The 12,073-nt window shown below is 54.7% G+C and overlaps 1 protein-coding gene across 17 annotated transcripts in view; it reads right to left on the bottom strand.

Annotated features, from left to right (window-relative positions):
* Positions 1 to 2,483: 2,483 nt before the first annotated feature.
* Positions 2,484 to 12,073, bottom strand: part of MYO18A (myosin XVIIIA) — a 94,371-nt gene continuing 84,781 nt past the window's right edge. For 12 of the 17 annotated variants that reach the window (XM_046675735.1, XM_046675742.1, XM_046675739.1 and 9 more), the window contains 3 exons: positions 11,115 to 11,237; positions 8,491 to 9,773; positions 3,731 to 3,869 (listed from right to left, as the gene is read on the bottom strand). In XM_046675735.1, the coding sequence (XP_046531691.1) occupies positions 8,495 to 9,773; positions 11,115 to 11,237 (1,402 nt within the window). In that variant the 3' untranslated portion in view covers positions 3,731 to 3,869; positions 8,491 to 8,494. Of the gene's footprint in view, positions 3,870 to 8,486; positions 9,774 to 11,114; positions 11,238 to 12,073 lie in introns of all 17 variants that reach the window. The other 5 variants (XM_046675750.1, XM_046675752.1, XM_046675751.1 and 2 more) reach the window with 2 other exon arrangements.

The raw sequence follows: 12,073 nt of genomic DNA, 5'->3' as shown, positions 1-12,073 counted from the left end.
GACAATTAAGGAGCAAATAGCTAAGTGTCTGTGCCACCAGGCATGGGGGCGGGGCCTGGGGGGAAGGACAACTGGCATAATCTGCCAAGAGGACACAGGACAAAAGGAGGTAGTTCAGGAGTCACTGCATGCCACTGTGGTCTCTGGGCACAGACTTGGTACCTTGGGGAGCCTCAAAGGGCTTTGGTCCCCGCCCAAGCCTCTTATCCAGGAGTCAGAGCCATCCCCAGGGTCTGAGATTAGAGAGGAGGACCTAGTGAGGCGGCTTTGAGCCTGGCACAGGGACAGACTTGCTGCCTGGTTTGCGGGAATCACTTACATGTTAGGGACCAGAGCTACCCGTTTACAGGTGAGGGCAGGAGCTCACAGACCTCTGAAGGCACCCCCAAAATAGAGATGGGTTTTGATGGCCCTGCAGGCCCCTGGACTCCCCTGGGGAGTTGGTGCTGAGGGAATTGCCTCCGTCTCCCAGCCCGGAGCCCAGCACCGTGGCGGAGGGGCTTTGCTGCAGCTTGGAGAAGCGCTGATCATGTGAGGTGCTGTCTGGCTTCCCCAGGCGGCCTGTGGACTTCCCTACCCCCACCTGTTGTTCTCGGACTCAGGGCCTTTGGTCAAGGTTTGCTTTCTTCCCAGCACACCTGTCTGCAATATCTACCTGTGGAAGTGCTATCCTTTCAAGCCCCAGCTCCAAATACCAGCTCCTTTTAGAAGCCTTCCCAGTCGTCCCCCACCCCCTTGCAGTGAGTGTCTCCCTTCATAATATTCCCAAAGTAACTTCTTCATCCTTCTGTATGTCTCATGTAATTATTTCCACCTGGGTCTGCCCTGGCCCTAATCCACGAGCCGCTGGAGCACAAACACTATGATTACTCCTCCCCACTCACCCCCAGCTTGCACATATTGGTAGGTGTGGTACATATGTTGTGTGTCTGACTCCTCCGATAGAATATCCACTTTATGATGCAGGGGAGCTCATCCATCCCCAGCACTTAGACCAAGCCTAGACCACAGCAGGCAGTTATGAAATATGACTGTTGAGCGAATGGATAAATGAATAATAGAAGTTCTCTGACTCGAACAAAGCCCTCTGCCCCAGGCCAGGCCACTGGAGACTGATGTTGGACTTTCCAGTTAACCAGACGCCTGTGTCACATGGGTGAACAGAGTTGGGGTCTTGTCTATGGGTAGCAGGGACTATGTCATTACTAGTTCTGGGAGAAACAGAAAATGCACCAAGCTATTTGAAAGCAGGAGTGAAAGATGAGTGACAGAACTGAACACGAGGAGCCAGCAGTTTAAAAAAATAAATAACTTCACTTTTACTACCTTCTCTATTCAACCTTGGGGGGCAGTGGAGAGGGGCGGTCTCTTTCATTCAAGATGGACCCACTTTACACTCTCTCCCACTCATTTTGGGGGTGTCTTTTCTCCTTCCTTCCCTTTCTGGGTGGTGACATCACCAGAGCCTTGGCATTAGGGCTGTCTGATACCCTTTCCCATCTACTTACCCAAACCAGGGGAGTCTGATTGGCCAGCTGTAAACACTATGCAAGCAGGGATTGGAACTGGTCACATTACAGAAGGTAGAGGAGGAGGAGGGACTCATTTGTTTCTTGCCCTTCTGCATGAGCTGCTTCTTAGCTGTCCGTGAGGGCACCAAGTGTGGACTGGGTCACGAGGCAGAGACTGAGCAGGGAAGCCTGCACTCCCAGCCTATTCAAGTGGCCCTTTGGCCACTGGGCTTGGGGGCCAGAGAGAGTTCTGCCAAGTTTTGATCAAAAAGTCATCTGTGGAATGACTACAATTAAACTTAAAAAAAAAAAAAAATCGAGAGGCCAGCCCTGTGGCGTAGTGGTTAACTTCAGTGCGCTCTGCTTTGGTGGCCCAGGTTCCCAGGTTCAGATCCTGGCTGCAGACCTACACCACTTTTCAGCCATGCTGTGGCAGTGTTCCACATATAAAGTGAAGGAAGATGGGCACAGTTGTTAGCTCAGGGCTAATCTTCCTCAAGCAAAAAAAGGGGAAGATTGGCAACAGATGTTAGCCCAGGACTAATCTTCCTCAGGAAAAAACAAAATAAAAATAAAATAAAAACAGCTTGCATCCATCCCTTAAAAAAAAAGTTAGAGAAGATAGGATCTCTGTAATTGGTGAGATTTAAGAATCAGAGGGACCTCAACATTCCCAAGTGGAGGTCAGGGTGGGAGGTGGCCTGGACGGCTCTGCCAACCTAAATTACAATCCACAGGCTCTTAACATAAAAGGGGGGGGGTTATGTCTTCTTTGACCAATCCTCATCCCATTTCCTCTGCCTGCCCCAAATGACCTACCAAGGCTCTCTGAGTGGCACTGGTCTGACGTGAGAGCAGGCTGGAGACCAGCGCGATTCCCCTACGTCCCCACTAGAATCCTGACTCTCCTCCCTCGTGACCACCCTGGACTTTACCTGAGCCTGAAGGAAGAGGCAGGAAAATTGGCAGAGCCAGGAGGAAAAGGACATTTATTTCCATACATCAGGTAAACAGGGAAGAGAGAGCACAGCCCAATGAGTACAAACCAATTGCAGGAGAGCGGGGGGGGGGGACAGCAGATGGGAGCGGCACCAGGCACTGCCCTTGGGCCCCCAAGTCTGGTGGTGTTGGCAGGATAACCTTTAGGGTGGGAGCTGGGACCGGCAGGCCGCATGTTGTCACATCTGGGATAAGTGTGTGGGAGCAGGGTGATTGGAAGAAAAATGACTCAGGCTCAGAACATAGGGTGAGGACTCATGTCTAATACCCATTAGCACTGACCAAAACTTCCATCTTCAGTTCTTCTGATCACAAGCCCTCAACCCAAGGCCTTCCCTCTCAAGTTGAGCTTAAGGTCCAGGCACCCCGGACAGAGTGGGAGGGAGGCAGTGCTTGGATAAGCCCCGAAGTGGTGTAGGTGGAATGGGTTTACTCTTAAGTAGGTCATTGCACTTAACACACTGATGAGACGAAGAGGGCTGGGGGCTGGAAGTTCCGGATGGTACCCATGCACCTCTGTCTCTGTAGGCTTGTTTAGCCCAAACCCAGAAGCACCTGAGAGCCCCTCCCCACGCAGACCCAGCTCTGCTCATCGGTTTCTCCAGCTGCACAGAGAAAGGACTGCTCTCTGAAGAGTGGAGATGAGATTCCCCTACTCACTCCCCGCGGTCCCAGCTGCCACTGCAGCTCCCTCCCACTCTCAGGGATGCAGCTGTGATGGAGAGGTTGGGTATTTAAATTAAAAAGTAAAAAGACAGCAGGCACTGAGAAGAGAAAGCCCTCGCCCCAAGCCAGGGGGAAGGAATTGCTGTTCCTGCCCCTAACTCCTCCCCATGGACCCAGCAACCCAGAAAGTCCCAGTAGGCAATCTGTCCACCGTCCCTGAGCAGGGGGCTGAGATGGAGGTCAACTTGCTGGCTCCATGCAGTGCCGAGCCACCTGCCACTGCCCACGGTGGCCCAAGGTAGAAGCCAAGAGTGTGGCGTTTTGGAGGCAGAAGGAGCAAAAAGTTCTCTTTTCAGAAGCTCCTCTTCCCCCCACCTCTTCCATGTGGAGACGTCAGCCACCCGCAGCCTGGGAAGCCCCCTGACCGAAGAGGGTTCGGTGTTTCCCATGCAGATCCGCAGTCAGGTGGGGAGACCTGTGCCCCGCCATTTCCTGCGCCATGGCAGCAGTAGGCCGTGGCGTGGGATGGTGTGGACCACTCCCCTGGGCTATGGGTTGGTTTCCATTGGCTTGGCCTCTGTGTCGCTGTCACTCAGATAGTTGTGGGAGTATCGGGGCCTGGCAGTGCTGTCCGGAGGGTCGTGCTCCTCGTCTGACCGGTCAGGGGCAGGGGACTTCCAGTAGCTGGTGGGGCTGCAGGGAGAGAGGAATGAGGTCAGAGAGGACTGACACTCCTACCCTTTGGCACCAAAGCCTTCGGGCCTAGGGAGGCCCACAAGCCCTGTCATAGCGTTCCCCCAAAGCCACAAATGGAGAAGTAAAACCTTCCCTGGCTTTCCCAGAAGACACTCAGGTCAGTAAGAGAAAGGAGCACATTGTTTTGACTCTGAAAGCTTTGAAAACTCTGAGGAAAGTGATGCCGTGGAGCAGTGGGTCTGAGACCTGTGTGCGCGTAAGAATCAGCGGCAGATTCCTGAGAACTTGAGAACTTCCCTTGAGAAAAGTTCCCTTGAGAACTTTGGATTTGATAGCTTTTGGGTGGAACCCAGGAATTCTGCATTTTCAACTCCCTTCCCAGAAGGTTCTGATGCAGGTGGCCCATGGACACACTGACTTAGAGACTGTAGGCTTTGGTGATTATACGACTAGAACTTATCTAAGGTACAGTTATTTCTAACAAGAGTCCTGCTAAGAAGAAGGGCCTTTCCTCATGGAATACCCCCAGATCTTAACCCCTTCTCCTAATCAGGTTTTCCTAAGGTCTGTGAGAATTTCTGCCCTTGACCATGGCATCCTCGCTCACCACAAGGAATGGAGACTCAGGAAATAGGACTGGCAAGACCTCTGCTTCAGGGTGGCAGAGCTGTCCCTTTCTTGGAACCGTAACCCAACCTGCAGAGTTTTCATCAGTCACCGGCAGTCCCCAGCTACCCCCGCACCAAGATGTGAGGAAGCATTACCCCTGGATGGAGCAGGCTCATGGCATCGAGCAAGGATGGGACCTCATCCAGCTCCAGTCAACTTCTCTTCTCTTTCTTTCCCAAAGCCTTGGAGCCGCCCTCCCCTGCCCCTCCTGCCTCCGCTGCCTCTGCCAGTTCAAGTGCACTATAATTTTGACACTCTTGGAGAAAATGCAGCCCAGGGTGGCTCCACCCTACCAGTGCCCTGCACTCAGTGGGTCCCTGCCCAGCACATCCAGGGACACAGCCCTACTTCCAGATCCTAGAGAGCTCCCCCTGGGATAAACAGGAATTCTGTGACCCCACTGCCTACAATTCTGATTTCAGAATCTGAGGAGGGCCCTTGTTTCCTAGCTCTTCCAAAGTTCTGAAGTTCTTCTATCCCCAAACCCAAAGAGGAGGAAACAGGACTCTGCAAGAAAGAACCACATCCTTAGCTTTTCCAACTGTGGTGACAACAGGATTTGGTCATTGGGTACTTCCTGTGTGTGCGCGACTGTCCCAGGCACTCCGGATATGCTGTCTCATTCTTCACAACCCCATGACATGTCAGAGGAAGCTGGTTCAAAGAGGTGGAGCATCTTGCCCAAGGCTGCACAGCCAGTATGTAAATTTGAACCTGGAACTCTTAGACCTCAAAGCCTTTTGATGACTCCCCCTTGCCCCTCAGTTGGGTGAACTGAGGAGAAAACAAGCCCAAACCTGAATTCTCCCCGCTGGCCTGGGTGAGAGCCCAGGGGGTGCGTAAAGACAGGGCTTTCTCTCTCTCCCTGGGGAGAAGGAGCCTGATAGAATACATGTTCAATTATGCAAAATGGCTCAGGAATGGGGCAGTCTGGTTAACAGTTATCGTATTTCTCATGAATGAATTACCATTTTTAAAGGAATCAGAATAGCACAAAACACATTTAATACAAACTAGACTGAACATAAATGAGTCTTACTTTGATGGGCCGAAGGCACTTAAGGACTCTGGGGTGTCTCAGGGACAAAATTATAAAGCTCAATGATGACTGTGCAACACAGAAAAAATTGGGGTTATTTTAGCTTTTGGGTTGTTTGAATTCTAAATTAGTGGGAGCCTGGTTTTATCTTCATTTTTTAGACAGACTTTCTGGGCATCCAGTGCTAAGGTCTGCTGTCGGCACAGGAAGGACCGGCTTTGTGGAAAGACAGTGGGGTTATCTTGTGGGCAGAGTGGGCCGGCCAGATGCCAGGGCTGGGACCCACATGCAAATGGGGCATGGCTGGAGAGCCCTGGGGTGCTCCTCTCCTCAGAGTGGGGCCACAGCCCCCACTCCCACATTCCTGTGTCTGCCAGGCAGGCAGCCGGATAACTGACAGCCAGGTTTCAACGCTGTCCGATCCGGATGCTGGGCCCCGTGGCGCAGGCGGCTGGGGAGGGGAAACTCCACGCCTCTCCCCTGCTCTGTGGAGCCACAAGACCCCCTTGCTGCTTCCTTGGGTGCTCTTCGGCCAGTCTCCTTCAGGGTTCTACTACTGCTGCTGCCAGAGAGCCAACAGCAGGCAGCCAGTGCCCTCCCTGGGGCAAGAGTCAAGGCTGGCAATTGGAGCATTTTAACCAAATTGTTTAAAAAGCTTTCCTCCCCACAAACCAGTGTCTCCTGCTCAACGCTGTCACAAACAATTTGGTACATAAGCTAATTCCCGCTGGGCGAGCCCAGGGTGGCAGCCCCCGCCCCTTGCCTTCGCTATGGAGCTATGGATACGTTCGTGTTCTGAAGCCTTGCCTTCGCTATGGAGCTATGGATACGTTCGTGTTCTGAATTCTCACTGGTCCCCACCACCAGATGGGAAGCTAAGCCACCACTCCGCCCCCGCCCCCACTCTTAGCAGTTTATCCACCCAAAGCCAGTTCATGCTGAGTCCACCCAGGTCCTCCCTCCCCTGTCCTCCTCTGGCTGGCTCTGCGTTGTTTGGCTAGCTTCTGGCTTGGTGCCCACTCTACCCGCAGTGAATCAATCCTCCTTGGAGGTGGTGGCGTGTAGGGTTTCAGGACTACTCCTGTTTTCCTGTGGACAAGAGGAACTGTGCTGGTGGCTGGGGGAAGAAACAGGCTTTACGTTTTTGTTCTTGCTGGTTGTCGGGTCAAGGGTGACAACGGTCTGAGGGCACTGGGGTCTGAAATCCACCAGCCGCTGGTCAGCGTGGGTTGGTTGGCTGGGCCCATGTCTCCCTCTTCAGCTAGAAGTGCAGTGCTCAGAAGGGCCTGGCCCTCTCTGCTTTCCAAACCTCCCCCCACAGTCTATCAACTGACATCCTGCCCTGGGGGAGCAGGACACTCAGTGGGGCTGCTGAGGGGAAGGCTGAGGTGGTAGACACAATATTATGACTCCCCGCTTTTCTCACTGTGGAGCTGACAACAGCTCCCTAGTTCAATTGAGATGCTTCCTGCTCTGCCCAGAGCACCCGGCAAGCATCTGCCACATGGGGGAAGCGACAGAGCAGCGGTGAGCCCAAGAGCTAGAGCAGCTCAGGCCTGAGGAATCTGAGTTGGCCATGAGCCTGGTCTGGGTTCAAGTTCCTCCTCCCTCATCCCATCCCGTCTAATCCCATCCCATCCCCCATCTCCAAACAGCTGCAGGTAACATTCACTTCCTCTTGCTTCCTTCCTTAAAACGTAACTGGTCCTTTTTGGTACAACCCAGCCAGGCAGTGTACTTGTCCAGCTGCTCCACTGCACAAGAAGCCCACAAGCACGCGAATGGTGTGTGTTAGTTCATGCATCTGGGAAACATGGCCCGTACCCCAGGAGGCTGCACTCTGGGGTCAGACCTCCTGGGAAGCAGCAAGCTTGCCCTGGGAGGGTACCACGCAGAAAACAGCTTCACATAACCAGGGTGATCCAAATGTCACCACCCACCAGGGAAACTGCAACAATGTGATTCCAATGAGTCAGTCTTCGCCTTTCTTCTGAGGGGGTTGTGGGCAGAAGGGCCTAACTGCTAGATCACCCTCCCTGCAGTGAGAAGACTGGGGGAGGCAGGAGAGCCAGGAGGGAGCTGTCACTCAGCAGCTGCTAATTTCTATTCATTAAAACTTTACAAGACAGCAGAGACAAGGTGACGCCCATGTGTGGGCTTCAGGTGGGTGGGCTGGGGCGGGAGTCAGGCATCTCCAGGTCTGTTGCAGGGTGCGGTGCTGTGGGGGCTGCAGCCCTGTGAGACTTGCATTCCTAGCCTTGAGATCCATGCCAGGGAGGAAGGTGGCATTGCAGGGCCTGGGGCAGTTGAGCAAAAGGCCCCATAATAACTGATGGCCACTGACACACCAGCTCACACCTTGGGGATCAGCCTATGAGGGCTATGGACGAAAACTCCTGCATGGGTGCTACTGGGCACACACAGTGAGCATTTTGCCCACGTGCTCTGCCTTGGGCTGTGGAGGACTGGTTAAGGACAAGTTGCAGAGTCCATTCAGACCTCGGCGCTATCACTTCCCAGCTGTATGACCTTGGCAAGTGACTTAACCTCCCTGAGCCTCAGTGTTCTCTTCTATAAAATGGGACTAATCAGATGTTGTTATGGGGTTAGTGTGTGGATTAAGTAAATAAAGCGTGGCAAATATCCAGAAGGGTCCCTGGCCAGGGTAAGGACTGGGTAAGTGGGAGCTGTGATTGACATCATCATCAAGTTCAGCTGACTGGGCTCAGAGCTCCGAATGACTGACTAGCTTAGCTGGCCCCTGCTCTCCGAGGTAGCCAGGAGGCTCTCTGAGGCCAGGCCTGCTAAGAGGAACACAGGAGGGGCCTAGGTGGTGGCGAGTGGGGCGGGAGCACGTTAGTTCACAGAGTGGCACACGCCATGCTGCACTCCAAACCAGGAGCCACCTACTACGCTAGTCGCTCTCGGGCCGGTACAGGTACCGCATCATCAGGCTGTCCACCGCCTTCTTGCGCTTCTTCTCCTCCTTCCGTGACTGCTGGCGCGCCTGCCCGGCCTCCTCATTTTCTCCAGCCGGGCCCTTCTTCACGCTCGAGCGGCTGTGGCTTGAGACAGTGGAGCCACTGGATGTTGATGAGGAGGAATCAGACTCTGTCTCCGTTCTCTTTCTTCTCGATTTGGACTTCTTCTTGCTCTTTCGAGAGCGCCCCTTCTTCCTCTGCTTATACTCCGAGGAATCTTCTGAGCTGGAAGTGGAGCTGGAGCTGGACCTGCTCCTTCTCCTGCTCCGGCTCTTCCGGCTGCTGCGGGACCGAGAGACATCGGCAGCAGAGGCTGAGCGGCGGATGCTGGTGGCTCGCTCTGGGAGGTCCAGTCGGGCACTCCGGACACTCTGGGTGCTCTTCCGGTCATCTTCCTCGGAGTCAGGCTCCAGCCGGCTCCGTTGGAACGGGACAGGTTTGTAGCTCAAGACCTCATTGATGGCAGCCTCCAGGTCTGGGTCCAGGTAGGAGTGACGGCTGACGGGGCGGACGCTGGAGCCGAGAGGTTCATCCGTGGCAGAGGCTGAGACACGTGGCTGGGGTGGCACCGACAGACTTCGGGCCAGTGATGGGTGGCTGAACTGCGAGTGGGCCTCACTCAAGGCCACACTGGCTCCATCATCCCATTCATCCAGACAGCTTCGGCCCAGGGACAGGCGGGAATCAGGGCTCTCCCGGCCGAGGCCTGAGGCCCGGCTCAAGGAAGGGCTGAGGGTCTTTGACAGGCTGTCGAGCCGGGAAGTGCTGCGACGGGAACTGGGTGAGCCTGACAGTGAGAAGCTCATGGAGGAGCGGGCCCCGTCCTCCCCAGAGCCGCGCCGTGTGGCCGAGGAGGCCCGGCTGACTGGTGCAGAGACGGCCGAGGCCCGGTCAAAGTCAGAGCCCCAGCGCTTCTCCAGCCCCCGGCTGGCAAGGCTCCTGACCTCAGAGAAAATGGATCCACACTCCTCAGGCTCCTCAGACTTCCTGCCCTGGCTTGGCTCCTCCCTGGTGCCTGTGCGGCCCTTCCGTGGGGGCCTCTCGGGGGAGGCTGCCCTCTCGCTCAGGGTGGTGAAGAGCGAATCCTCGTCGCCAGTGCCCCCGATGGAGTCCTTCAGCGTGAGCCGCTTCCGATAGCTCAGGGAGCTCAGCACCGAGGCCGGCCTCTCCTCCGTCCCCTTGCCCTCCTTCCCGAGGGTGTTGAGGGCCGTTCTGAGGGAGGAGTGAGGCCGGGGAGGAAAGAACCAGTAATGGATTAGGGGGAGCAAAGACAGAATGAGAGAGAGAGAAAGAGAGAGAGGCACAAGCGTTAAACCTAGAGAATAAAGACACGGGGAGGGAGGAGAGAGGAGGAGAAATCGACAGCAGCCCTGGAAAGTGGCCGTGAGAGCATCGGAGGAAATGAAGCAAAATAATTTGCGTCAGTGAAAATAGCTTCATGGAGAATGTCATGTAAATTAGACTATTGTTCTATTTCATCACTTTTCCCCCTCTAAAACGTTTAGTTCAATTTATTTCATTGTCAACTACCTGGAGCCTCCTGCCACGCAGTGGTGGACGGCAGTGGGGCGGGGAAGGCGGCATTATCTGCAATAACAAAATGTTGTTGGGCCGAATAAATTAAGCCAATTAGAGGGGCCCTGGCTGGGAGCTGGTGGTGATGGGCTGGACGTGGGCAGGGGCCTCAGGGGAGCTGGAGAAGGAGGGCAATTCCTTTTTCTACCCAGCCCACCTGCTGTCTCTTGGAGGGGTGAGGAAGGGTGGGGGTTAGGATGGCTCTGAGTGGGGGAGGAACAGAGTGTGTGTGTGGGGGGGTTGGGGAGCAGCAGGGAAGTGGCCACCAGAGGGGAGGGAGCCCAGGACGGCTCTCCCTCCCTGCTGCCACACTGGCCAGTAGGTGAGGGATGGGGACAGTGGAATCTGGATTCCAAGGGTAGCTGTCTGTGTGATCAGAAGACTGTGACTCAGCTGGAAAACAGGGGAGCAAGTTCCTCCAGTGGATGGGCATTAGCAGAAAGCTTGAGGGGGCAGTGAAAAGACTGGAGAAAGGAGAGAATGGGCAGAGAAAGACAGAATGTAGCTGTGACAGGGAGTCAGGGAAAGTGGTGCCTTTTTTGCTGCTATTCCTGTTAAGACCTCAGAGGTCCAGAGCTGGCCCAGGATGACCCTCTCTGGTGTTGTGGGATCCAGAGTCCCCCTGCGCCCCAAGCAAGTCTTGATTCCAAGGACGCAAACTATCAGGTAGTTCAATCAACATTTGTTGAATGATAAGTGGGGATGAAGTTAAACCTATACCAAACCAAAGCTTGGAGCCTGGTAGGAAAATATCACCTAGGAATGCAGACCCTGACTGAGAAGAAACCGAGCCTCCTGTGCTCATTCCACACACCAGTGGCGCGCTTGGGCCCCTCCCTCACACACACTCACACACATGCGCATGCCAGGCAAGAGATGCAGGTGGCGTGAGGCCTGCTCTCTTTGGATGGAGGCGCTGCTCAGCCATCCCTGGGGCACGAGGTAGCTCCTCCTCCCAGCTCAAGGCCACATGCTCACCTGGAACTCTTCAAGCTGCCATCATCGGAAGCTGCCTTGGAAGGCCCCTTGTTTTTCGACAACCATGACTTGACCCCGTCGACCCGGTCCTCCAGCTCTGAGTCCACATCTGACTCCCCCTCGCTGTGGAATGAGGAGCAGAAGGGTAGGCAAGGTGGAGGAAGAGGTGACCACTCGCTTCCCAGTAGGGGGCACTCAAGTGGCAGCAGGTTTCTCTTGGGTGGGGGGGGGGGAATGTGGGGTGGCATGCGCATCAGTGAGTCAGGGAAGAGAACAGAGAGGTTAGATAGCACACCATTCACAAGGACCCTATCCCGACTCAGCAGGCCACATTCTGTGACAGCCACCAAGAAGACCCTGAGGAGCACAGAGGCACCTCCCATCTCACTTTCTGTGACAGGCTGCTGTTCAGCCAGCCAATCCAATGACAATCACAAGGAGACCATCCATTCATCAGTTATAGCTAAATGGCTCTTGGTTAACAAGAAGAGTCCTGGGACCTTCAGCTACAACTTAGGCCTCCTCTGCTGGTTCCTGTCTCCCCACTCCCAAAAACATGGCTACAGCTGCTGCCATTTTCCATGCCTTCATGGCAAGAGCTGGGCAGCTGGCCATGGGGCAGAGAAGGGTTTCACTGTGACTTCAAGTCAGCTTGAACCAGGAGTCACCTTAGCTGGTGGCACCACCAACCTGGGCACCATAGCCATATTCCAGACCCATCCTGTGACTTCCCTGGCCCTTAAGAAACTGAGAAAGGACAAAGAGGGGGCAGCAGCATTTCCCAAGGGGCTGGCAACAGCTTCAGGATTCAGATTGCACCCTGGAGACCCAGCTGGGCCCAGAGAGTCCCAAAAAAGGCTGTCTTTCCCCAGGTCTCCTCTTCCCTCCCTCAGGCAGCCTCCAGCTCTTGCTCTCCAGGGCTTCTTCTGGCCAAGCTGGCTGAGCTCTATCCACTGGCA

This window comes from Equus quagga, chromosome 11 (assembly GCF_021613505.1).
Source record: "Equus quagga isolate Etosha38 chromosome 11, UCLA_HA_Equagga_1.0, whole genome shotgun sequence".
In the NCBI taxonomy this organism is placed as follows: domain Eukaryota; kingdom Metazoa; phylum Chordata; class Mammalia; order Perissodactyla; family Equidae; genus Equus; species Equus quagga.
Note: the sequence above shows the minus strand (reverse complement) of the source record. Positions and strands in the feature narration are given on the sequence as shown.